Source organism: Pelophylax lessonae, assembly GCF_965119305.1.
Source record: "Pelophylax lessonae genome assembly, chromosome: 3".
Classification (NCBI taxonomy): domain Eukaryota; kingdom Metazoa; phylum Chordata; class Amphibia; order Anura; family Ranidae; genus Pelophylax; species Pelophylax lessonae.
Genome location: NC_138770.1, coordinates 364,775,800 through 364,802,891, shown reverse-complemented (window position 1 = coordinate 364,802,891; position 27,092 = coordinate 364,775,800). Strand labels below are relative to the sequence as shown.

The following is a 27,092-nucleotide window of genomic DNA, read 5'->3' as shown; positions in this document are numbered from 1 at the left end:
GTGTGACTCTATAGTCATGAGGGCTGCACAGATAAAAAAAGGAGGAAAATAAGAGCTTAGAAAAGAACTCAAATTGAACAGGCTCAGTAGAGGACACTAGCTGGCCTACACAATCTCAGGCTGCAATGGGGACACAGAGAAGATGGAAGGGACTGCTGAAGGCAGGATCAACCAGGTATATTTCACTCTGCACAAAACAAATGCTTTAGTGGCTTTGAGTATGAACCTTCTGTTCTTTAGCATGTAAGAAGAGTTTTTATAGTCTGGGTTTATTGACACTTTAAAACCCTTGTTATAAAGTATATTTTATTTCATCATATAAAGAAGTAAGGAAACAATGTAAAACTGATTTTTCAAGGTAAATGTTTAACAGTAAACTTTTTCTCAGAGTGTAATAATAGTTCCATGTTAAAGTAGAGCTCTGTGTGAAAAATGAAGAAGCTCAACTACATAATGGGGATAGTATTGACATAACCTCCAAAGAACCACAATAGCTCAAACACTGATATGGTAAACAAATATTTATACAAAATAAAGGCGAATAGAGCACCTAGTCCAGATAGTATGCACCCACAGGTCCTTAAAGAGTTGAGCTCTGTTATTTCTAAACCATTGATTCTAATTTTTAGAGACTTTTTAAGGAATTGCTCAGTATCACTTGATTGGTCCAATGCCACTATGGTGCCTATATTTAAGAAGGGTTTAAAAACCCTTTAAAAATAAGAGTAGCTTGTCTTGCCTGTAGCTTGTCAATCAGCACCTGGTCACATCTAGTCCTGCCCACCGCTTTCTGGATTGGCAGCACTGCCCCTGGTGCTTAAACCCTTTCATTGTGAGCTGCAGTGTCTGGGAGGGAACCATGTGCGGCACAAATAAAGGAGGATTTGGCTCAGTCAGGAAAGGTAAAACATGTATTTTGTTGACTTCATGAGACTTGTGGAACACGTAGAGACTGGATTTTATACTTGTTTAGGCTATCATAAAGAGGAGCCTTTAGTTATACTTTACGCAAACATACGTATATGCAAAGTAATCATTTTAACTTAAGCACTGTTTCATAAAATGTCAATCCCATTATACTTTGCAGTTGTAAAAGCCTTACTAAAGAACTGCTGTCTTTTTTAATAACATCTGTAAATGACATTATTATGTTTGGTGACAAGTACAAGAGTCCATTGTGCTGTTCTCGTAGAATGCATCTGCGAATTCTGGCTTTCCTTTTAACCATAGTTTAATGATAGACTGTATGCTAGAACAGGTCAACAGCTTTAGCACAAATTATTTTTACATTGTCCAAAGGATATTATTTATTTTTGTCATGCTGTAGTCATCTCAGTTTGACAAAATTCATATTGATTATGTACTAAAACTTCAATGCTCACAACCAGGTTTAAAAATAGCAAGCAATTTGCTGATTTATTTTCTGCATGATGTATTTATTTAGCCTGTGGGTTTATAGGCATCACCACAGCTGCTGTGTATAAGAGGACACTGTGACATTTGCCATGAGCAGTAAGATGGCACCAAACATTTTTATAATAAATCATAACAAAGCCTAGATGTCTTTTTTGAAATGCTGTATAATGCTATTATTCTGCAATGGAAGAATGACTTCACTTGTAATCCTGTAATGATCTTCTCTTACATGAGAACTATTTTGTTTTCTGAAATGGGAAGCATGAAAGAAAGCAGAAACAATAATGTTTAGAGGGTAAAGTGTTTGCTATGTCTGACTTCACATGAGTCTGTTTCTTTGACTACCTGCAAGGCACTGCCATTTGCCCTATGGATTTTGATGGAATCCATGTAAAAAAGACCCAGTAGCAATGAGATAAAAATAATTTCTGATGAAACCTACATGGTATTATTAAATCAATTTAATTTTTTTAATAAAAAAATAAATAATATTAATGGTATGAGCTGAATTCCTGATTTTGTGGGGTTTATTTATTTCAGAAGCAGAAAAAGTTATCTTCGCTTAGTAAATTAATTGCTTAGCTTAGTAAATTAATTGAAGTCCTTTTCAATCATACAGTCATGTGTAACAAATTTGATAAATATATTTCTCTTGCACATAATTGGGTATTCAAAATGAACATAGCATCATTATATTTTTTTAAGTATGCACTCAAATTGCTAAGTGAACATTCTTTACTGCTTAACCACTTGCCTACCGGGCACTCTCACCCCCCTTACTGCCCATGCCAATTTTCAGCTTTCAGCGGTCATGCAACACTGTGCTCAAAATACATTTTTTATTATTTTTTTTTAGAAAGATAGAGCTTTTTTTTGGTGATATTTAGTCACCACTGGGTTTTATATTTTTTGCTAAACTAGAAAAGACCAGAAATTTTGAAAAAAAAAAAAGTTTTTCTTAGTTTCCGTTATAACATTTTATAAAGAAGTAATTTTTCTCCTTCACTGATGTGCAAGGATGAGGCTGCACTGAGCTCGCACTGGTGGCTGATAGGCGGCACTGATGGACACTGATGAGGAGGCACTGATGAGGCTGCATTAATATGTGGCACTAAAAAGCAGCACTGATGGGCACTGACAGGCACCACTGGGCACTGACATGCATCACTGATGGGCACTGATTGGCAACACTGATTGGCAGCACTTGTGGGCACTATTGGAGCTGCACTGATCTTTAGGACACTGATTATCAGTGCCCTTATTATCAGAGTAGATGTCCCCTGTGTAAATTTGCCTGTCAGTGTGAGGAGAGGACTGTCGATAACCTGCAAATACTGTTTACACTGCGATTGGAAACAGCTAGTCGCTTGGTAAAGAGCAGCTGTAATTGGCTCTTTACCCCGATCTATGATCAGCTGTGTCCAAAGGACATAGCGATCACAGATCTGGGCAGATGCGCACCGCAGGGAGCACGCAGGAAGCGTGAACAGCGGAGGATGTCCATAGACGCCCTCCTGGCAATGTGAGCCTGTGCTGTAGCAGTCTTTCGGCTATAGCGCGGGTGGAAGGGGATTAGGGAAATCAACCCCACTACCTGTTTTCCATGAAGTTTTTAGAAAGAAGCACAAAAGGACTCTTTTCAAGTTTGTTTATACAGAAATGTAAACGCTTTATAGGCTCATATGACCATTCAGCACTCATACAAAGGAAAAAGCACAATGTTTTTTAAATCACACTTTAAAATTTTGTAATAGTAACAATCCCTTAACATTACTACTGGGAATATGTTACCATACATTATAAAATTGATGTCTGATTTTTCTTTTAAAAACAGAGGTAGAAGACGGCATTACATGACAAGACGTAAAAGAAAAGACACCAAGCCAAGATATTTGAAAAAAAAAAAAAAAAAAAAACATAGTCCTAACCTGACATGAGTCAAAAGACAATCTTTATCATGTGGTATTTTCTCACCTTTAAGGCCTATAAGACAGTCAGATGCCCTGCCTGGGTACTTTATGAATGCTCTTTGCATCTAATAAGTTTTTTAAAGGCTATCTTAAAATCATCATTGAAGCTAGTGTAAAGAAGGGGATTGACTAGCGAATTCACATACCCCAACCAGGTCAGAAAATCAGCCACTTCTGGTGATACAGTGCAAAGACTAAGTCCAACAACAAGCTCTTTGATGAAAAATGGCAGCCAACTCAACATAAAAGCTCCCAAAATAAGTCCCAGGATACGAGCTGCTTTCCTTTCTCTTGAGCTAGAGATCTGCTGCTGTCGGTCCCCTGTCAAGTCATTGTCGTTGTCATATGGCAGAGTCCTCACGCATGCAGTCATCTTCTCAAATTCCATGGTAGGATCCGATGTGGAAAATTCTGACACACAGAATGTCTGTGTGAGCTTGCAATGGGCAAACGAGTTTTGGCTGTCATTGCTTCTGTTGCTTAAATGGCGGCTTGATCCTCTTTTTTGGTAAAGGCTTTTTGCAGCATGGTATATTCTATAGTACAAAATAAGTATTAAAGTCAAAGGGATATAAAATGCCCCAAATGTCGAATATATTGTATAAATCACATGATCATGCTGAATGATACACCTGCTGGGGGTACTTATATTGTGATGGTTTCTCCAGAATAGAGGTGGAAGAGAAATGAAGATTGAAATGGTCCATACTGTTAAGATCATTAGAGCAGCCCGCTTAACTGTACGTTTCCTGGCATATTCAATTGCATCGGTTATGGCCCAGTATCGATCAAGAGCAATCACGCATAAATGAAGGATCGAACAAGTACAGCAGGTCATATCCACACTAAGCCATATTTCACAGATTACATAACCAAGAGTCCAGGTATCCGTAACAATGTAGGCAATACTTAAAGGCATTACCAAAATGGCAACCAAGAAATCAGTAAAAGCCAGTGAACATATTAAATAGTTGGCAGGTTGGTGTAGTTTCTTGGTTGTGCAGATGGCAATAATCACAGCTGAATTTAATAATGTGGTCAAAGTAGTTATTACAGCCAGTGCCAAGGAAATCAGCATTTTTTCCGTGACGGTTTTAGATTTATTTGTAATTGTTTCTGCTGTGCAATTTGTAAAATTCATCTTTCTCATGGAGAATGTCAAAGAATTTTCAAGCGTTAGTTGGTGCTCATCTTGAACCTGCGCACTATTTTCCCAAGAAAAGATTCATTATGTGCAGAAGCCTTGACGCCAGGGTATTCTAATACTTCTTTCCTCTTCTTACACATGGTTAGCCTGGAACATAGAATCAGTTTAAATAACATTTATTAGAAGAAAGAAATGACTTATCTTTGCTGTTTGTGAATCTAAAATGAAAAACATAACATTGACTTTAACATCTCCTATGGGTGTAATCTAACCTTAAAGTCAATTTTACAGAAAGCCTTATTACACTTCACTACAGGACACGTTCAGAAAAAATATAATACATATCTTCCAGCGTTAATGTGTAATGGTATTTTGTAGCTTATGTTGAGGATCTGTGAAATTATCTCCTGCTCCTGCTGTGGTAAGGAGGACAGATGGGGGCATAGCAGAGAAAATCATGTTCAACCGTATCAGGAAAAACTAATGACAACAAGATGATAAAAAAAAGGATGTTGCAGAAAAAATACATTTATAACAAGGCCAGCAACATAAAACTGATTTGTACTTACTATGTATTTTTATATTTTAAAGCTTGTTCACAAAATAAAAATGCAATGGTAACTGTGAGATTTATATTTACATTTTATATTGAATATTTTAGGATAAATGTAATCCAATGAAAAAGAAAACATACATCATACAATCTACAATATACCTTTACAGAGTAAAACAGTAACATGAAATATTCAACAGGGTATGCAAGGTCCAAAGATAATAAAATAAAGTGGTATGAAAAGACATTGTGGATATAGACCTTATAGGTCATGCTAAGTTTGTCTCCTCATTCAGGGATGAGGTCAGGATATTATAAGATGTATACATCCTATGCATGCACATACTCTGGGCAGTAACCTACTGATGACTAGCTACCTAGAAGAGCCTAGTGCAGGGGTGGGCAAACTTTTTGACTCGAGGGCCGCAATGGGTTCATATATTGGACCCGGGGGCCGGACCAAGATGCAGATATGCCAGCGTGCCCCCTTTCAATGCAGATATGCCAGGGGGCCCCCTTTCAATGCAGATACACCAACGTGCCCCCTTTCAATGCAGATATGCCAGCGTTTCCCCTTTCAATGCAGATATGCCAGCGTCCCCCTTTCAATGCAGATATGCCAGGGCCCCCTTTCAATGCAGAGATGCCAGCGTGCCCCCTTTCAATGCAGATATGCCAGGGCCCCCTTTCAATGCAGATATGTCAGCGTGCCCCCTTTCATGCAGATATGCCAGGGCCCCCTTTCAATGCAGATATGCCAGGGCCCCCTTTCAATACAGATATGCTAGCATGCCCCCTTTCAATGCAGATATGCCAGCATGCCCTCATTCAATGCAGATATGCCAGGGCCCCCTTTCAATGCAGATATGCCAGCGTGCCCCCTTTCAATGCAGATATGCCAGGGCCCCTTTTCAATGCAGATATGCCAGGGCCCCCTTTCAATGTAGATATGCCAGGGCCCCCTTTCAATGCAGATATGCCAGGGCCCCCTTTCAATGTAGCTATGCCAGGGCCCCCTTTCAATGCAGATATGCCAGGGCCCCTATTCAATGCAGATATGCCAGGGCCCCCTTTCAATGCAGATATGCCAGGGCCCCCTTTCAATGCAGATATGCCAGGGTCCACTTTCAATGCAGATATGCCAGGGCCCCCTTTCAATGCAGATATGCCAGAGCCCCCCCCCCCCCCCGGCGAGACCAGTGCACTTACCTCAGGCAGCGCTTCTCTTCAGTCCCCCGGCATCTTCTCGAGCCTCAGTCCTCCCGCCTCCTCCTCGGCCAATGGCATGGGGTTTGCCTTTCGGCCAATCAGGAAGTGGGAGGACCCTGATTGGCCAGGAGGAGGATCCGTGTGACAATAGCGAATTTTCATTCGCTATTGTCACACAATGGGCGGGCTCGGGCGCACTGCTCTGTGCGCCCCGGCCGCCACTCCCGAAGTTCCTCGGGCGGACCGGTACCATTTGATCCACGGTACCTGTCCGCGGCCCGGGGGTTGGGGAACAATGCGCACTCTGCGGACCGGATTAAAAGGTCCGCCCGGCCGTAGTTTGCCCATTCCTGGCCTAGTGTGGAGACTGATGAAGGAATTTGATGGTTTCTATCCTAGGATTGGCAATAATCTAATGTGTATTTTCATACTATACATAATAACCCTGATCCTTACTGAGGTTGAGGCAATATACTATCTTCTGCAATACCATCACCTCCCGGGTGAGTCACAGTTGCCTTTGGAGGTGGTTTTATATGCTGGGCCCCAGGGCTTTTTTTCTCAGAAAAAAAGGTGCAGGAGCTCAACCACAACCCTGTGTTTACAAGTGACAGTGATGAGCAGAGGGCCTGAGCCCAAAGGTGGTGGAACTGAGTTCGACCAAGTTCAAGCGGAAAACAAAAACCCTGCTGGGCCCAATATATGTATCACTAAAGGCTAGAATTAGTTTATATAATATACAGACCCCCTACTGGCTGGCTGTCATCCTCTATACCAGGGATCCTCAAACTACGGCCCTCCAGCTGTTGCAGAACTACACATCCCATGAGGCATTGTAAAACTCTGACATTCACAGACAAGAATGGGATGATGGGAATTGTAGTTCCTGAACAACTGGAGGGCCATAGTTTGAAGACCCCTGATCTACACTATCTGCTCCATTATTTGGATTTTATATAGTGTTGTAGTCCTACAGTCTGCTAACATATATTGTAAGCCCCTCTCTTTAAACTATCTAGGGTTAATTATCCTAACAAATATTTTTCCATGCTGTACTTGGAATATTGTTGGTTGCATGAGTGACTTACTCTTGGGTTTATTTTTTCTATTCCACCACTTGTTTACAATATATCAGCATGCTCAATGGCACTCTGGTGGCGGGTTGTTGTGTATATATGTGTCCCCATGTTCACTAACTGCCTCTCCTATGCTGGTGGTCTGCTTTAGCCCTTGTACTAGCCAGAAAGATGCTGACTAATATCAATTTTGATACTTTTGGATGTATATTGTATATGAAAGTTTGCAAATCACTTACTGTTTATTTTTATATATTTAGATTATATGCTTAAAGCGGAGTTCCACCCTAATTTTAAACTTTCCATCATACATAACCTGATCACATGCTAAAAACGAATTGGATATTTTTTTTTTTTCGGTTTGTTTACCTTATTTTTAGTGATAAATAACTGCACTTCCTCCTTATGCGGCCGCGGCCGCCGACATCATTTCCTGCTTTGCATTGACTCCTGGGAGATGAGTGTCATCAATCCCAGGAGTCAATGTGCCTGCACCGGTGTCCCTCGTCACTTCCGGTGCAGGCGGGTCATTCTCTGCCGATAGATGGAGAACAGCTTCTGGGCATGCGCAATGACGCGGAACCAGCTGTGGGATGAAGCGCCTGCCCCGGAAGTGACGAGGGTATAGCATTCTGGGACTCGCTAAAAACTGCGAAATCTAGGAAGAGGGACACTGCGGCTTCAGATGCCTACACGGCAGATGGCTGCGCTGTACAAGAATTTTGCAATGTACAGTGCCTTGCGAAAGTATTCGGCCCCCTTGAACTTTGCGACCTTTTGCCACATTTCAGGCTTCAAACATAAAGATATAAAACTGTAATTTTTTGTGAAGAATCAACAATAAGTGGGACACAATCATGAAGTGGAACGAAATTTATTGGATATTTCAAACTTTGTTAACCAATAAAAAAATGAAAAATTGGGCGTGCAAAATTAATCGGGAATCTGTGAAAAGAACTGAAAACTGCTGTTCACAAACGCTCTCCATCCAACCTCACTGAGCTCGAGCTGTTTTGCAAGGAGGTATGGGCAAAAATTTCAGTCTCTCGATGTGCAAAACTGATAGAGACATACCCCAAGCAACTTACAGCTGTAATCGCAGCAAAAGGTGGCGCTACAAAGTATTAACTTAAGGGGGCTGAATAATTTTGCACGCCCAATTTTTCACGCCCAATGATTGTGTCCCACTTGTTGTTGATTCTTCACAAAAAATTATAGTTTTATATCTTCATATTTGAAGCCTGAAATGTGGCAAAAGGTCGAAAAGTTGAAGGGGGCCGAAAACTTCCGCAAAGCACTGTAAGTAATTTATGCTGCATTTACACTAAACAGGGGACAGTTTACACAATATTGTTATTTAAATGCACTAGCCCTGACTATTCTAGGGGTATTTTTTGCTAAAAAAAAAAATTTGTCCGAAACTCTGCTTTAAAGGGTAACTCCACTTTCGTGGGGGGAAAAAAAATAGCAAATAAAGAAAAAATAATATAGCGTATACAATTGCAACACAAATCATGTTGTGATTGAATGTTATTAAAAATGACCTTTCTTTTTTATCTGCAGCCGCTATAATTTTCTGAAAATACAATCCAATATGGCTACCTGGATTTGTTCTGTCCACAGAATGTATACTGACCACACCTCAGAAACATCATTTCCTGCTTGTGTGTTTGGCTCACCAATTTTCCCATGTCTAAAGGGATGCAGACCCAGCAGATTTCCTCATTAGTGCTCTGCGGGTGCACAGCTGACAGATAATTATGAAACCACTTCATTAGACTCACTCAGCACAGAGGCACAGAGGAACAAACAGTAATTTATTCAGAATAACAAAATGTAGGAATCTGCACCAAAGTTTGTTAAATCCCTGCAATGTACAGAAGAATGTTTTTTTCTCAACAAAAGTGGAGTTACGCTTTAAGATACTAAGGAAGCGCAGTGTCGCGAACCATGTATAGCCTGAACAAGCTCCATCAACCCACAACAAGCCCGTTTGGATATTGGCAGCCTTAATATCTCTGGTGCTTATACATACTATTTAGGATGGGTTTTGGTTTCTAATGTTGTAGAATATATGAGACAAAATTTGTTAATATTTTAAAGAATTTGTTGTACACTGGTGCCTAAAAAGTCCATGGTTGTTCAATTTTTCTATGTACATTAAGTTAGGAAGTGGCACTTTGCTATTGATACACACATTCACAGTACAACCCTGTGATGATGTAAACATATCCTATTATAAGATGTATGGTATAAAGGTTGTGGTCGCTACATACAAGAAAATAATAAAGCATTTTTGTAGTGAGCAGAAATAAAATTAAGAGAAAAAAACAAAGAAAACAAGGATATCAAGAGCAGTTGAAATAATGCCCCCCAGGTCTCACTCATTCAATGGCAGGTATTGTATTCATGATTGCCATGCCTTATTATATAGGATACGAGAAAGTTTATTATTAAAGTGATTCTATAACTTAGTTTTTTTTTTATTACTATTAATAACAAGCATGTTATACTTACCATTCTGTGCAATGGTTTTGCACAGAGCAGCCCTGCTCAACTTCTTCTCGGATCCCTCGCACTGGTGCCTGCTCACTCCCAAGCCCCACTATATGCATCAATGTGACACATAGAAATTTGGCTCGGCCCCACCCCCGCTCTCTCCTCATTGGCTCACTGGCTGTGATTGACAGCAGTGAGAGCCAATGGCTGTGTCTCAGCCAATGATGAGTGAGAGACCCGGGACAGCTGATGCTCCTGTGTACATCACTGGATTGAGAAGGGGCGTAGAATGCATTAAGGTAAAAAAACCTTCAGCCTTTACAACCACTTTAATTATGCCACACTGACCCCTGTTCTCTGTGCTGCTGACCCTTGTCCTCCATCCTCCTGACATCTGTACACTGCCTGCAGACCCATCTCTTCTGCCCTGTTGATTCTGTCTTCCGCTCTTGTGACCCATGTTCTTCACTCTTTTGACTGTGCTAGGAGGAGGACTGGGGGGATAAGAGGGGGATTTGTGCTAGGAGGGGGTGAAGGGATTTTGGTTAAAAGAGCAAATGGGGTGTGTGGGGGGGGGTGTGACTCCCTGTTACCTTTTCCTGCTGACCCCTGTACAGTGCCCTGCTGACCTCCTGTCCTCCGCCCTGCTGAATCCTGTCCTACATCCTACTGACGCCTGTACACTGCCCTACTAAACCCCTGTCCTCAGTCCTGCTAACCCCTGTCCTCCGTCCTGCTGACCCCTGTCCTCCATCCTGCTGATCCCATCCTCTGTCCTGCTGATCCCATTCTTTGTCCTGCTGATCCCCTGTCCCCTGTCTTGCTGACTCCCTGTCCTCTGTCCTGCTGACCCTTTCCTTTGTCTTGCTCACACACCTGTACACTGCCCTAATGACCCCCTATCCTCCATCCTGCTGACCCCTGTCCTCCGTCCTGCTGACCCTTGCACACTGCCCTGCAGACCCTTCTCCTCTGCCATGCTAATCCCTGTCTTCTGCCCTTGTGACCCCTGTACTCCATCCTGCTGACTGTGCTAGGAGAAGGAATGGGGGGGGGGGTTGTAAATATGCTAGGAGGGGGGAAAAGGGTGATTTGTACTAGGACGGGGTAAACAGATTTTGGTTAAGAGGAAGCATGGGGGGAATTTAACTCCCTGTTCCCTGCCCTGCAGACCCCTGTACTTTGCCGAACTGTCCCCCTGTCCTCCGTCCTGCTGACCCCTGCTGATGCCTGTACACTGCCCTACTGAGCCCGTCCTCTGTCCTGCTGATCTCACCTCCTGTCTTGCTGATCCCCTGTACTCCATCCTGCTGACCCCTGCTGATGCCTGTACACTGCCCTACTGAACCCATCCTCTGTCCTGCTGACTCCTGTCCTCTGTCCTGCTAATCCTATCTTCTGTCTTGCTGACCTCCTATACTCCATCCTGCTGACCATTGTCCTTCGTTTTGCTGACACCTGTACACTGCCCTACAGACCCCCTGTCCTCGGTCCTGCTGACTCCTGTCCTCCGTCCTGCTGATCCCTGTACACTGGCATTCTATCCACTGTACACTGCCCTACTGACCACCTTTTCTCTGTCCTGTTGATCCCTGTCCTCTGTCCTTGTGGCCCCTCTTCTCTGCCATACTGACCCCTCTGCTTTGCCCTGTTGACCCCTGTCCTCCATCCTGCTTACCCCGGTACACTGCCCTGCAGATCCTTCACCTCTGCCTTGCTGATCCCTGTCCTATGTCCTTGTGAACCCTGTCCTCCTCACTTCTGACCCCTGTACACTGCCCTGCTGACCCCTGTCTTCTGCTCTGGTAACCCCTGCTCTCCACCCAGCTGACCCCTATCCTCTGCCCTGCTGACCCCCTGTACACTACCCTACTGACTCTTGTACACTCCCCTGCTTACCTCTCATCCTCTGCCCTGCTGACCCCCTGTTCACTGCCTTGCTGCCCCCTTACAGTGCCCTGATAACCCACAGTACACTGCCCTACAAACTAATGGCCTCTGCACACTGTCTTAGAAAATAAATGACCTCTGTACACTGCGCTACAAACTGCTGACACTATCCTCCAACCTGCTGATCCCCTGTAAACTGCCCTACTGGCTCCTATACTGTGCCTGGTCTATATAGTAGGGGTCTGGTCTAGGACACTAATACTACAATAGCCATGGATAAAAGCATAGCAGTACATTGTTCTGCAGAAGGGAAAAATGTTGCAGCTTTGCACATTATAGCAGAAGCCCACACATACCGAGCTGACTTAAAGTGTATTTCCACTTTTGCGGCTAAATTAGGATAACACTTACTTTGTATTTGTTACATATCCCCAATCACATAGCAAAACGTAACCACTTAAGCCCCGGAGGATTTGGCTGCTCAAAGACCAGGGCCTATTTTGCGATTCGGCACAGCGTAAATTTAACAAACAATTGCGCGGACGTGCGGTGCTGTACCCAAATGAAATTGATGTGTTTTTTTTCTCACAAACAAAGCTTTCTTTTGGTAGTATTTGATCACCTGTGCGATTTTTACTTTTAGCGCTATAAACAAAAAAATAGCGACAATTTTGAAAAAATAACAATATTTTTCACATTTTCTATATGAAATTCCCCCCAAAAAAATGTAAAAATCAAAATTCTTTAACATTTTAGGCCAATTTGTTTTCAGCTACATATGTTTGGTAAAAAAAATCGCAATAAGCGTATTTTGATTGGTTTGCGCAAAAGTTATTGCTTCTACTAACTACGGGAAAGATTTGTCATTTTTATTGTTTTTTTTTTTTTACTAGTAATGGCGCCGATCTGCAATTTTTTTTGCAGGACTGCTACATTGTAGTGGAGAGATCGGACCCTTGACTGACATTTTTGACATTTTTGGGGGTACCAGTGACATTACTACAGTAATCAGTGCTATACATATGCACTGTTACTGTAAAAATTACACTGGCAGGGAAGGGGTTAACTTTATTGGTGATCAGTGGGTTAAATGTATCCCTAGGGGCGTGATTCTAACTGTGGGGGGCGTGGCTTGTAATGTAACCACAGAGACATACGATCCTACATATCAGGATCGTATGATCTTTGTAGTTACACCAGGAAGAATGACAGGCGGCTTTGTTTACATCAGCCATCTGCCTTTCTCCCTCTGCAGCAGGAGATCGCGAGTGACCGGCGGACATCGGAGCCACTGGTCACTCACGCGGGGATGTTAGTGAACGAGAGGGGGCAGGAGCGCGCCTCCGGCGGTGCGTGCTCGCCCCCTAGAGGCTCGTAGGCGAGCGACGTAGCCCTACATCGTTTTGCCTGTAGGGGGCTGACTGAAAATGAAAACATTGTGGCTTGCCTTTTTAGATGCTCCATTCTGGACTCTTCAGCAAGAAAAAATCCTAGGTACTTCTCTTTATTTATGAGGTGGCAGGGAAACTTTGTTTGCCATAATTAACCCCAGCTGTATTGTGTAGGCAGGTGTTCATTATCAATTGTAACTAGATTTGAACATTAGCTGTCCTAACAAAGGATTACAGGTGTAGAGGCTGAGTTTATTGAACTGTTTGATAATGAGGACAGACTTGGCACAGGTTCACTCTTGCAGTCAGTCATGACACTTCCTCATGAGAAACATCTAAGAAGGTAATAATTATTATAAAAATGGATTGAGGCATGCTATGTGAAAGGAAACACAACAAACAAAAAGTGCGTTTTTCTCAAATTTAGCTGCATAAGTGGAAACACGCTTTAAGTTCCTCTTTTAATGTTGCACTGAATGTACATATTTTCTTGCAAATGTTGTGTTAATTATTCTAATATGTATAAATCTAAAATAACAAGAGGGGAACTTGTAAATATTTTGTACTGTATTGAGGAATTGAAATGGTCTAGGCTTGTTTCCTATTAGTTATTGTGATAAAATTGAAAAAAAAAAACTTATATTTGCAAATAATTTCTCATTTAGAATCTGCTATTGCTTCAAACAGTAAGGCGCCTTTCACACAGCCCGTCCTTCGGACGGACTCCGTTTATCTCAGCGGGGGATCGATCCGCCGATCCCCCGCTGAGAAGGAGGATGACAGCTGTTCTCCGCACTGTGCGGAGACACAGCTGTCAGTTCCCCATACATCTCTATGGGGGAATCGGATGGGAACGGACCCTCGGTCCGTTCTCATCCGATCTCATCCAATCAGATCTGCTTGACGGATGGAAAATAGGGTTTCCATTAGTCCAGATTTGACGGATTGGATCAGATCGGATGTCAGAGGACATGTCTCCGCTGACATACGATGCCCCATAGGAATGCATGGGGGGACCGTTCAGATTCGCCAAAAAAACGGACAGGCGGATCTGAACGGTCCACCTGTGTGAAAGAGCCCTAAGGCCCCTTTCACATATACAGAGACCATTCATTTCATCAGTTCAGTCACGTTTTTTTTTGTCATCAGTTTTTTTCAGTCAACGTCAGTTTCAAATTAGTTTTTCATCCTTTGTCATCAGTTTTCATCCGTTGTCATCAGTTTTTCATCCGTTGTCATCAGTTTTTCTTCCTATGTTATCAGTTTTTCATCCGTTTTTTTAAACGGATGAAAAATAGGGATTTCGGATGTTAACGGAAGCGGATGAAAACAGATGTAAATGAATGATCATCCATTTACATCAGTTTTTCCATAGGAATGCATTGATGTGTGAAAGTGGCCTATTACTATATCTCTAACATATTAATTTTAAAACGCAATCAGAAATATCTCAATACCTGAAACTCACCAGCCTTTTACTGGTGGGCAAGGGTCTTCTGCATTCCCACTCCTTAGCCACTGTTGTACCTGGCATTGCAAATCAGATCATACGGCCATGTATTAGGACCTACCTGGAAAACACACAAATATATATATACATTTTTATTGTGCTTCATACATTTTCAGATAAAATATAATTATACTACCATTATTAGATTCATAATAGGACAAAAAAAAGAAACTAACAAAAGTTACAACAAAGCATGTACAGTAAATAAAACAAACAGCATAACCAAGACCATTGTAGTTATAATTGTTGATGTTACCAATGTTATCATATTCTAAAGTCTAATTAGAGGGATATTATTAGATGTAAATATAAGGCGCAAATGTGCTTTCTGCTAAGCCTTTTTCTAGGTACTTTGACCAAACTCATCTCAGATTAATGTTTACACAAGATAAAAGCAATTTTACGGGAAAAGAAACAATCTGACTTTCATTTCCCATGTTGCTGCCATTGTTGCCTTCCCGTTCCTGCTGAAAGCAGTAAATCTGAATTTTACTTTTGCTTTGAACCGTGTATAAAACAATCGTAATTATTCTCTCGGCTTTCTTGAAACCATTCCACTGGTTGCTTGTACTCTATACTACCTTCATGCAGTGTATCACTAAGCTGAAATGCTTTATATCACTTAACACATTATAAAGTAATTCTTGATGAAAACAATAGTTATTGTGGCAGGGTTTCCCTGTTGCTCACATATGTAGTACTAAAGAATATTGAGGCCCACATTAGTAATATTTCTTTTGGTATTATTTGCCATTAGCCAACAAAGCGTGTTTTTGTTTCTGGGGAAATTATAGCTACCAGAGGGTATTTTATTCAGCCTTTTTCTTCAGCACATGCTGAAATAAGATATTAGCCACACAGAGCGCACAGTTTTCAGTGAGTGGTTGACTCATGGATTTATATTGTAGAAAGATTGACCACTTTGTAGCAGGAAGATGAGCATGCAATTTAGGCTTTCTCTATATACATTGTGCAAAGTTTAAATAGGAACCAGATTTTTAAAAAATGAATGCATTAATTAGATATCACACATCTATCTAATCTATTTTGCTTGTTAAATGTATATTTAAAAATACATTACTAGGGATGAGTGAAGTTGTGAGTTTCCCTAAAATTCTGGCTGAAATCAGTAAATTTCAGCAAATGTTCTCCATTTTGATAAAATGCATGGGAGTCAATAGGGATGGCAAAATTAAGGTTGTTTTTGGTGGGTAATGGATTAGTGACCTTTTAAATAACTCCAAAGGGTACAACTCTTATTAAACTTAATACAACTATTGAAACATAAATAGCTCCGATGGGTTACAAAAGCTTAATTCAATTATCTTAAACCTGCTTTTTGCACCAAAAACAGCCTCCTAATATTTTTATATTTTCACAGAAAGAAAAAAAACAGATAGTATATGATGATTAAAAAACATGAGGGTGACATTAAACAGATAACCAAATACACCATAAGGGAAACAAAAACACAAATGAAAAGAACACTAAATAAAATAAACTAAACTGCTCATGAATCTAGCTATGACAAAAAAAAAAATACATTACTGTAAGTCAATTTTTTTCAGCGAATATTTAGGTAAAAAAAAATTTTGAGCGAACTTGAGAGTTTCCATTTCGGCAAAATTTTGCCACAGGTAAAATCATTTTTGCATAAATCCATCCATTCACCTCTATTCATTACAAATAATTTCAAGCATAAGTAAGGAAGCTGAAGTGATAGCCTAAACTATAGTAGCATAATCAAATGGCAAAACCTAACTGGCCTCAACATTGCAGTATCCATAGCAATTCAATTACATTAAAATTATTGCCCAAGTTATAATACAGGAAACAGTGATCTTACTTGATATTAATATGTGCATTGCCTAAATGTGTAGCTATGGCTATTTTAGTGATATTTATAGAATAAATATATTGAATAACATCTTAAGACCATGCATTGTTTCTAGAAACTAGGCTTCCCCTATTCATATGCTAATGAACCTGTTGACTGGTTAATAGAGCGCACGCAGCAGGAAGTGACGTTGGCAGGAAGTAGAGAGAGGGAACAAAAGACTTGAACTCAGCCATGTGCTGAACACAAAGGAGCAGCAGAAGTTCTGAGGACTTAGAGAATCAAGGAGCAGTCTGAAAGAAATGAAGACCGAAAGAATGAACATTACCTGGGGATGACACTAAATCTACAAAACAAGTTAAGTAACGTTTAGTGTATTCTCTATTGCATACAGTTGCTAAAAAGGATAAATAGCTTGTGCACTTGTATACTGTATGCACATTTTGTATTGCTTTGTATGACTTGTATTGTTTTTCCTACAGTTTTCTGTACTGTATGTACAGTTTGTTTAGTAAAGCACATTAATACACTACAGACATCTTAGTGTATTCCCTATTGCATGCTCATTTGCTAAAAAAAAAGGATAGATAGCTTGTGCATTTGTATACTGTATACACCTTTTGTAATGCCTTGTATGACTTCTATTGTTGTTCTACAATTGCACTGTATGTACAGCATTTTGTTTAGTAAAGCACATTAATACACTACAGAATTTTTTAATGCTTCCTTGGTTTACCGCTAACCCTAAAAGACACAAAAGCAAAACATTCCACAGGGACAAGCAACATGTTTACCCTAATGCAGACACATATACCTTTTGCTTCCCCAGGGCACCATTCAGCCTCTGGGAGTAAATACAAAGCCTTGTGTAAACTAAAAGTCACTAGAGTAGAGTGATCAGCCCAGGACTGTCATCTGGGTGAGTTGCATGTTTTTCGATACCTAAAAGTACAGAGTATTACCTTTGGGTGCCAATAAATCAAACCTATTGCTTTTCCCTGAATGAGAAAATTATCAATTTGCTTTAAAGCGGTAGTAAATTGTGATTTTTACCTAGAGGTAAGCCCATAATAAGGCTTACCTGTAGGTAGGGATGCACCGAAATGAAAATTTTGGGCCGAAAACCGAAACCGAAAATGCAGGATGCCCTTGGCCGGAAACCGAAAATGACCTTTTCCCCCAAATAATTTTAAATTAGATAGAACAGGGGCATACACAAAAAACAGGCAGTGACGTACACCTGTCGCTGCCATCCTGTCACAGTATATGTACTGTGACGGGTTGGCAAGAGGTTAATTTAATTATCAATGGTATTTGTATTATGCAGCATGAGGTGGTTAATGTATTGTCACTGCTGGTCACTGCTGCATTAGTGACCGACCAGTGGCAGTTAATTAACCCCTTTGTGCTGCATTAATGCAACCAGTATCAGTGTTAATTAACGTGCACCGTTTAGGAGATATTCATCAGGCATACCGCCCTGGACCTTCAGAGCACTGGGTTGTAACCAGAGATGTATAGTAACTAAGTAGAACTACTTCACTACTGTACTTAAGTACCGAAAGGCGGTATCTGTACTTTCCTAGAGTATAATTTTTTTTCTCCTACCTCCACTTTTACTTCACTAAATTTTTTCAGTGATTTCAATACTTCTACTCTGATATTTTTTTTTTTGTGCTGCATAGTTACTCGTTACAATTATAAAAATTACCACTGCCAGAACAGTAGATGGCAGGTTTCATGAAGCTCAAAACATGTGTATTATCAGCGCATACAAAAATAAATGCTACTGTATGTATAAATAAAAGCTGCATTTGAAATAATAAAAAACAATATGATGTTCAAACTTTTGACTTCTTTCTTTAATAACTACATAACACAGTACTTGTACTTTTATTTTCAGTACTTGAGTAGCAATTTTTTTTTTCAAAACTACTGGTACTTTTACTTTCAGTACTTGAGTAGCAAAATTAAAAAAAAACTACTTGCAATACTTAAGTACAACAAATGTTGAATACTTTAGTACTTCTACTCAAGTCACTTTTTGATCGAGCACTTCCACTTCTACTCAAGTCACTTTTTGATCGAGCACTTGTACTTTTACTCAAGTATGGGTTTCGAGTACTTTATACAACTCTGGTTGTAACTGAGGGCTCCCATGCGCATGTGTGAGAGTGATGTCATCGTGGCTCCGGCTACACATACAGCTGGAGTCCACAAACCCGGAAAGGAAGATGGAAGCCCTCTCAGCAGTGACAGCGTGCTGCTGGAGGGCTTTGTTTTAAGGTAAGTATTTCATAATGTTTTAGTATATGATACATGCTAGCACAATATGCTATTATTTTGCAGGGAAAGTTTCTATTATTTTTTTATTGCAGCAGTTTACTACCACTTTAAAATGTAGCAACTAAAAGCTAACGTAAAAATGCCAGTAACTATTACATTTATTGTAAGTGTACATTATATATGTTTAGTGTTTCTAGATCAAGTAAAAAAAAAAAATCTTAGACAAAAGTTTCACACACTTTCTTATCAATGTATTTAACTTAAAAATAAAAAGTAGTTCAAGAAAAAGAACCCAAGATCCACTCATGTTACTCTGAGTTGGCTTATTTGCACTGAATCTTCTCATCCTAATTGCTATAATTACTAAATTACATAAATTATCATATGTTATTTAAAGACTTTGTGTAAAATGATTTTCCCTTGCCAGTGCCCAGCTTGCATGAAAGTGTAGCTTGAATTAGAAATTTAAATGTAAAAATGAAAAGAAAAAGGGTTAATTATTATATTATTTGTTAGAGTTCGATTTGCTAATGTGGGAAATGTAAATGTAATAATCTACATTTAAAGTATCTAGAAGCCCATAGAAAGAAGGTACAGATGGTGTAAGGTACAAGGTTTATTGAGGGTATCTCTTTTAAGTTAAAGGGGTATTCAAATAATTTATTAAAGATTTACAATAAATAATTAGATGGTAAAAGGGGAAAAAGTGAGGTATAAAAATATGTTTTTTTTTTTCCTTTTTCTCCCTCTATGATTTTTTTTTTTTTTTTTTAAAGAGGAAAATAAAACTGGAAAGTGTATGTGGGGGAGGGGGGGGGGTGGGTGGGTGAGAAGAGATCTAAAGGGATGCATGGGTAATTGAGAAATGTATGTAAGTATTATGTATGTAAATTGAATAGGATAAATATAAATGTAATAGAGGTCGGAGAAAGTGTTGGTTGAAAGTTTTATGTATAAATGGAAACATTTTTTAATAAAGAATACTTGATTAAAAATAAGTTTCTAGAAAATCTTTACTGAATTCTGAAATATGTACTGTAAGAATTAACTGTGTATTCTGTAAAAAAAAGGAATTGTAAGCTTATATATATCATTTAAAGAAACCAAAACCTTTTTTGGGAAACTCTATCCTGCACTGAGTTATTGTCATTAAAGGCTGGTTGACTGTGCATGGCCCTTAGCTCTGCAGTTTCATAAAGTTTCATAAGGTTTTCTAACTTTTTCTGTAAATGTTCTCCTGAAAGCAGCCAGTTGGAATGTGTCTGCCTAATCCGCTAACAGTATCATCCACCAATCCATTCCAAAATGGATGGATCGTGCAACTTTCAGCTTGAATCTATAATAATAATTAATAATTAAGATAAGGCTCCATTCAGACAAGCATTCCCACTCTCCATTTTGTTGCGTGATTTGTCTAGTAGTGTTTACAAAACAGATCACTATGGCCCTAACTACTATAAATGCTCTATAAACGGAATTGGTAGCAAATTGTAGTTGTAGGTTTTAAAGCTTAAAGATGAAGGCTATACAATGTATTTAACTTAAAAATAAAAAGTAGATCAAGAAAAAGAACTCAAGATCCACTCATGTTGCTCTGAGTTGGCTTAGTTGCACCAAATCTTCTCATCCTAATTGCTATAATTACTAAATTACATAAATTATCATATGTTATTTAAAGACTATGTTTGAAATGATGAAACAGATATATTTAAGGTAAATGATTGTATAAATAGTGTGCAAATGCCGGTGGTCTCCTTTTCGTGTGGGGAGGATTACTTCCGGTCTGCTGGAATGCATATAGCCCCACTTCCTGCTTCCTGGTGTTGTTGTGTGCCCCTCCTTCCTCCGGGATATATAATGTGTGAGCAGCGCGGCTAGCCACGCCCCCTGATGACGTCTGGTTACGACTAAACATGTAGGCGGAGCTTGGGTGGCATGACGCTCAGTACATCGGAGGACACAGCGGCCATCTTTTCGGTTATCAGAGCTGCTGCTGACTGCTACTGCTGATCATTAGACAATAATGATCTAGACTGGCCCTTGTAATGGGGGTCACTTACATTTGGTAAGAGGCTTGAACACCTGGGTAATTGCTGGTGGTGGCCCCTGGAATTATGTCTGTATTGGAATTGGGTTGACACCGATCTCCTATTTCCTCACTGTTTGTGGACTATACACTGACTGTTCACTATACATAAGTGCTGCACCTATTGCTGTTATCAATTGTATAAATGTGTTTTGTCAAAAAAAAACAAAACTTCCTCTTGTGTAATGTTTGTGGATATCAATGTACTTTGCGGCGGACATATTTCCTTCTTCATGCCTTGCTGATCCTGCAATTTTACATGACATGGTCTGTCTAAGTAAAGAACAATATGCTTGGTAGTCTCTAATAATTGTCAGACAGAGACCATGTGATCTCGGTTGCCTATGCTGGGAGTTATAGAACCGCCGTTTTTTAAATTTATAGGGAGCAATTTTACTGAAAATAATAATATGATTTTGATAATGCTGACAGGTTTCCTCATGATTCATGTGAAGTGTACATTTTAATGATAGGTTCACTTTAAGTCTGAAAAGCAGTATGTTTGTCTAATGTATCTATAATCAGAGATGTATAGTAACGAAGTAGAACTACTTAAGTACTGTACTTAAGTACCGAAATGCGGTATCTGTACTTTTCCTAGAGTAGAATTTTTTTCTCCTACTTCTACTTTTACTTCACTACATTCTTTCGATGATTTCGATACTACTACTGAAGTATTTTTTATTTGTGCTGCATAGTTACTCGTTACTTTTAAAAAAATTACCACTGCCAGAACAGTAGATGGCAGGTTGCATAAAGCTCAAAAAAATGTGTATAATGTTATTTGTAAATCAGCGCATACGAAAATAAAGGCTGTGTATAATAAAAGCTGCTATACCAAATCTTTCCAATAAAAAGAAAATATGAAACAAACAAATAAATGGTGCTACAGCGCTTAAAGTGCATCAAGAAACTACTAACAAACACAGGTTAATCATTTGAAATAATAAAAAACAATATGATGTTCAAAGGTTTGACTTCTTTCTTTAATAACTACATAACACAGTACTTGTACTTCTACTTTCAGTACTTGAGTAGAATTTTTTTTCAAAACTACTGGTACTTTTTACTTTTAGTACTTAAGTAGCAAATTTTTTGAAAAAACTACTTGCAATACTTAACCACTTAAGCCCCGGAGGATTTGGCTGCTAAACGACCAGAGGGCATTTTGCGATTCGGCACTGCGTGACTTTAACGGACAATTGCGCGGTCGTGCGACGCTGTACCGAAACGAATTTGGCGTCCTTTTTTTCCCACAAACAGAGCTTTCTTTTGGTGGTATTTGATCACCTGTGCGATTTTTTGATCACGCGCTATAAACAAAAAAAGAGCGTAAATTTTGCAAAAATAGCAATATTTTTCCCTTTTTTTTATATGAAATTCCCCCAAAAAAAAATGTAAAAATCAAAATTTTTTAATATTTTCGGCCAATTTGTTTTATGCTACCTATGTTTGGTAAAAAAAATCGCAAAAAGCGTATTTTGATTGGTTTGCGCAAAAGTTATTGCGTTTACTAACAAAGGGAAAGATTTTTGTCATTTTTGTTGTTTTTTTTTTTAACGCGTAATGGCGGCGATCTGCGATTTTTTTTGCGGTACTGCGACATTGCGGCGGACAGATCGGACCCTTGACTGACATTTTTGACACTTTTGGGGTTACCAGTGACATTTCTACAGTAATCAGTGCTATACATATGCACTGTTACTGTAAAAATGCACTGGTAGTGAAGGGGTTAACTTTATTTGAGAGGGAGGGGCTGTGTGTGTCCCTAGGGGCGTGATTCTAACTGTGATTGGCTGTGGCTTCAACTGTATGAGGAGTGATCAATGGATCTACATAGTAGATCCATGTGATCAGCTCTCATACAGAGAGGAGAATGACAGGCAGCTTGTTTACACAAGCTGCCTGACTATCTCCCTCTCCCCCGCCGATCGCAGAGTGGCCGGCGGCGATCGGGTCCGCCGGTCACGCGCGCGGGGGGGTCCGTGACCACGCGGGAGCGGGAGCGCGCCTCCGGCGGCGCGCGCTCGCTCCCTAAACCCTCACAGGCGAGCGACGTAGACCTACGTCACTTTGCCTGTGAGGGGCTGACCGCCCACGTAGATAGTCGTGCGGCGGTCGGCAAGTGGTTAAGTAAAAAAAATGTTGAATACTTTAGTACTTCTACTTAAGTAACTTTTTCTGCGAGCACTTCCACTTCTACTCAAGTCACTTTTTGATCGAGCACTTGTACTTTTACTCAAGTAGAAATTTCGAGTACTTTATACAAGTCTGTCTATAATGTATCTATACAAGAGAATGTTATTGCTTTCTGACATTTTAATTAGCACAGATCACTATATCTGCCATAAGGGGGCTATATATGTCAAGAAAAGGGCAAGCAGTGCCACAGATTCCAGCAGTCTTTGCAATGATCAAGGCAATGTGACAGGCTACACAATCTTTGCAATCAATAGGATATTGCTTTTCCCCAATACAAAAGCAAACAATTCTTATATGTACCACATTCTAATAATGGCCAAAGGTCATGGCAGATTATGGCAGGGTGGTGGTTTCAGTAAGGACAGAAAAATAACCACATGGCATTTCTCTGACCTTTATATGAAGGCTGAATAGAAAGTTCAGCAGGCAGGATTTTGACAAGTAGTCTCTGCATGAGCCAAAATGCCATTGGTTAGCTGGAATTATTCCGTCTTTTATTTGAATGCATCCACTCCATGTCAGCTATATATTAAGCTTAGAACCGGTACTGGCAATAAGAAAAACAAACTCTACGCTACTGTTCAGACAGCAGAAATTATGGCTCAACAATCTTAATGCAGAATATGATTTTGCTTTGATGGATGTGGCCTATTTATATTTTACATCTGAATAATGTATTCTATATAACATAAATGATTTTGGTATACTTGTATCATTACGTCTTGCTAGGTAGACCTGTTATACAGCGTGATTACACAAATTGAAAAAATCACTTTGACAGTAGAAGCTTTAAGTCTTTAGCCTGCCATCTGTCAGTGTCGCTTTTTCTTGTAATTATCTAGTCATTTGGAAACATTAGCATTTATGCAATACAAGAACACAGCGGCAATGACTAAGTTGCAATCCCAATAATGTTCTGTTTTCCAAAAAGTGAAACTTGATGTTAGTATGTGCAGCAAGGTTCATTTCATTTCACTTTGTACAGGATCATTGTGCTGATGTGTTACAAGCTGAAGACTTGACCTTTTTCATTCAACTGAGAGTTTTCCATCCTGTAGAACTCTGCTGAGTGTTTTGTCTGTATCTATCATTTTCTCCAATGTGTAATTCAATCACAGGGTTAAATTTCTATTTTGGCCATACTACTATTTTCATCCACAAATACTCTTAGGTAACTGTGATTCTCCTTTTTGAACATTAAGAACCCTTATATACATATTAGGTAACATCTTTTTTTTATCATAATATTCCTATATCCTCAGTTAGATATCTGCACCTTTTGTGCTGGCACAGCTTTAAGCTAGGGCTTAAAGAAATACTCTTTTTATATCTATCTTCTTAAGGAAGCTGGGTCTATTTATGCTGTTACACCTCTGAGATATAAATGAAGAGCTATTCCCCTGTGTCCACCCACCAGACCTTATGTGACATGAGTGCTTTTTTGCCGTACCAAGTGAAAAATGCGCCAGTTTGTAACTGTGACAAATTAGATTTAACCTATTTGTCTTTTGGATCAACAGAGAACTGACACATGCCATATACACCCCCATCAGTATACAGTTCAGCCCAAAGCTGGCCTTACACTGACCAAAATTACAATCAGTGTGTGGCCCCATTCAACAGAATTTAACCACTTAAGCCCCGGAAGATTTTACCCCCTTCCTGACCAGGGCCAATTTTGCGATTCGGCACTGCGTGAATTTAACGGACAATTGCGCGGTCGTGCGACGCTGTACCTAAATTAATTTGACGTCCTTTTTTTCCCACAAACAGAGCTTTCTTTTGGTGGTATTTGATCACCTGTGCGATTTTTTGATCATGCGCTATAAACAAAAAAGAGCGTCAATTTTGCAAATATAACAATATTTTTCACATTTTTTTATACGAAATTATCCAAACAAATGTAAAAATCAAATTTTTTTAACATTTTAGGCCAATTTGTTTTATGCTACATATGTTTGGTAAAAAAAAAAAATCGCAAAAAGCGTATTTTGATTAGTTTGCACAAAAGTTATTGCGTTTACTAACTAAGGGAAAGATTTTTGTGGTTTTTTTTTTAACGAGTAATGGCGGCGGACAGATCGGACCCTTGACTGCAACTTTTGACACTTTTGGGGTTACCAGTGACATCACTACAGTAATCAGTGCTATACATATGCACTGTTACTGTAAAAATGACACTGGCAGGGAAGGAGTTAACTTTATTTGAGAAGGAGGGGTTAAGTGTGTCCCTAGGGGCGTGCTTTTAACTGTGATTGGATGTGGCTTGAGGTGTAAAAACAGAGATCAACGGTCCTACATAGCAGGACCGTATGATCTCAATTCTTACACAGGGGAGAATGACAGGTGGCTGTGTTTACATTAGCCGCCTGCCTTTCTCCCGCTGTAACGGACAATCACGAGTGCCCGGTGGACAACGGGTCCACCAGGCACACGTGCGGGGGGGTCCATGAGCGAGCGGGAGCGCGCCTCCAGCGGCATGCACTCGCTCCCTAGAGCCTCATAGAGCCTTTGCCTGTGAGGGGCTGACTGCCGACCTAAATAGTCGTTAGGCAGTCGGCAAGTGGTTAATTGTTTGATTGACTTACAACATGATGAAAAAATTGTGTACCACTGTCAAAATACAAGGTGCCTTTGTGGGGATTCCTCCATCCACCTCGCTGTCTGAATGGAAAAATGAACTGTGTATAGCCAGCTATATTATAAATGATAAACAAAGCCTGTATCCCCATGCAGCAAAAAAAATTTCAATAGTAAACCCGAACACCTAAGAGCAGCTAAACACTAAGGCTGGGTTTATGCATATATGCGAATTGGATGCGATTTAAACTGCGTCCAATTTGCATGACATGTGAATGGGACTGTCTCTCAATGGAGCTGGTTCACACATGTCCATGGGAAGCAGGGTGGTACGGTTTCAAAAAGAATCCTGTGTGTTTTTGGGTCTGGTTCAGGTGTGAATTCAGGCAAAAATCTGTACCTAATCAAAGAAAACAATCTGCGCTAAGTGTTGTGATCTAAAATCAATGATTATTAAACAGCTGCACTCACTGTATTGCACATCCCAATATTAAAACATAACAATCAAAAACATGTGTTGCGCTGTCGCTGTGAATAAACTCAAAGAAACATATATTCAAATAATCAAAATCATATACACTGATGAGAATAAAGTGCTATAAGTGCAAAAAAGAAAATTCATCCATTTATACATGTGAAGCTGTTAACATGTGCATTCATACATTATATTATTCAATAAAGTGCCAAGTAAGATATACAGTACAGATTTGATATTTCCAATTAAAGTGCCAAATATTCTGTGCAAAGCATAAAAAACTCAAATGACAAATCTTCAAATATGGCATAAAATTGATAACTGATATAGACCAGGGATCCTCAAACTACGGCCCTCCAGCTGTTGCGGAACTACACATCCCATGAGGCATTGTAAAACTCTGACATTTACAGACATGACTAGGCATGATGGGAATTGTAGTTTCTGAAGAACTGGAGGGCCATAGTTTGAAGACCCCTGATATAGACAGAGGAATCCTAATTCCAAATACTGGTGGTGACATAGGTGTTCCACACATGTTACAGTCCAAAAGCGATCCCTTGTTCGTGCTCCACCTTATATAATAATGAATGAACGCTTACCAGATGAGGAGATCCCAAACGAGTTTTAGCCTTGCATTAGTGGGCAACATCCCCCACTGTGGGAATGCAGGTAACACTCCCTTCACAGGACCCGTATGTTAGATGCGTCATCAAAAAGATCACCCAATATTGCGGCCGGTTAGTTGTTGTCAATTATTAACCAGGCAAGTAAAATGAATACATCAGGCATTCAGAAATTCTCATCCTGTGCCCTGGCTGGCGTGCTGACATCACCTCTATGTGCTCCAACCTGACGTATGTTTTGTCTCAATAGACTTCATCACAAGGGCAACAGGGTGCACCTAAATTGCAGCTGAACTGTTGAACAAGAACGCACCGGGCCCTGCACTGCAAACTGCAGCT

The 27,092-nt window shown here is 39.9% G+C and overlaps 1 protein-coding gene across 4 annotated transcripts in view; it reads right to left on the bottom strand.

The window, feature by feature from the left end:
- Positions 1-3,108: 3,108 nt before the first annotated feature.
- The window catches only part of HTR1E (5-hydroxytryptamine receptor 1E), a 156,573-nt gene continuing 132,589 nt past the window's right edge, over positions 3,109-27,092 (bottom strand). For 2 of the 4 annotated variants that reach the window (XM_082251392.1, XM_082251393.1), the window contains exons 2-3: positions 14,609-14,722; positions 3,109-4,680 (exon numbers count right to left, since the gene is read on the bottom strand). In XM_082251392.1, the coding sequence (XP_082107518.1) occupies positions 3,433-4,536 (1,104 nt within the window). In that variant the 5' untranslated portion in view covers positions 4,537-4,680; positions 14,609-14,722 and the 3' untranslated portion in view covers positions 3,109-3,432. The remainder of the gene's footprint in view (positions 4,681-14,608; positions 14,723-27,092) is intronic. The other 2 variants (XM_082251395.1, XM_082251394.1) reach the window with 1 other exon arrangement.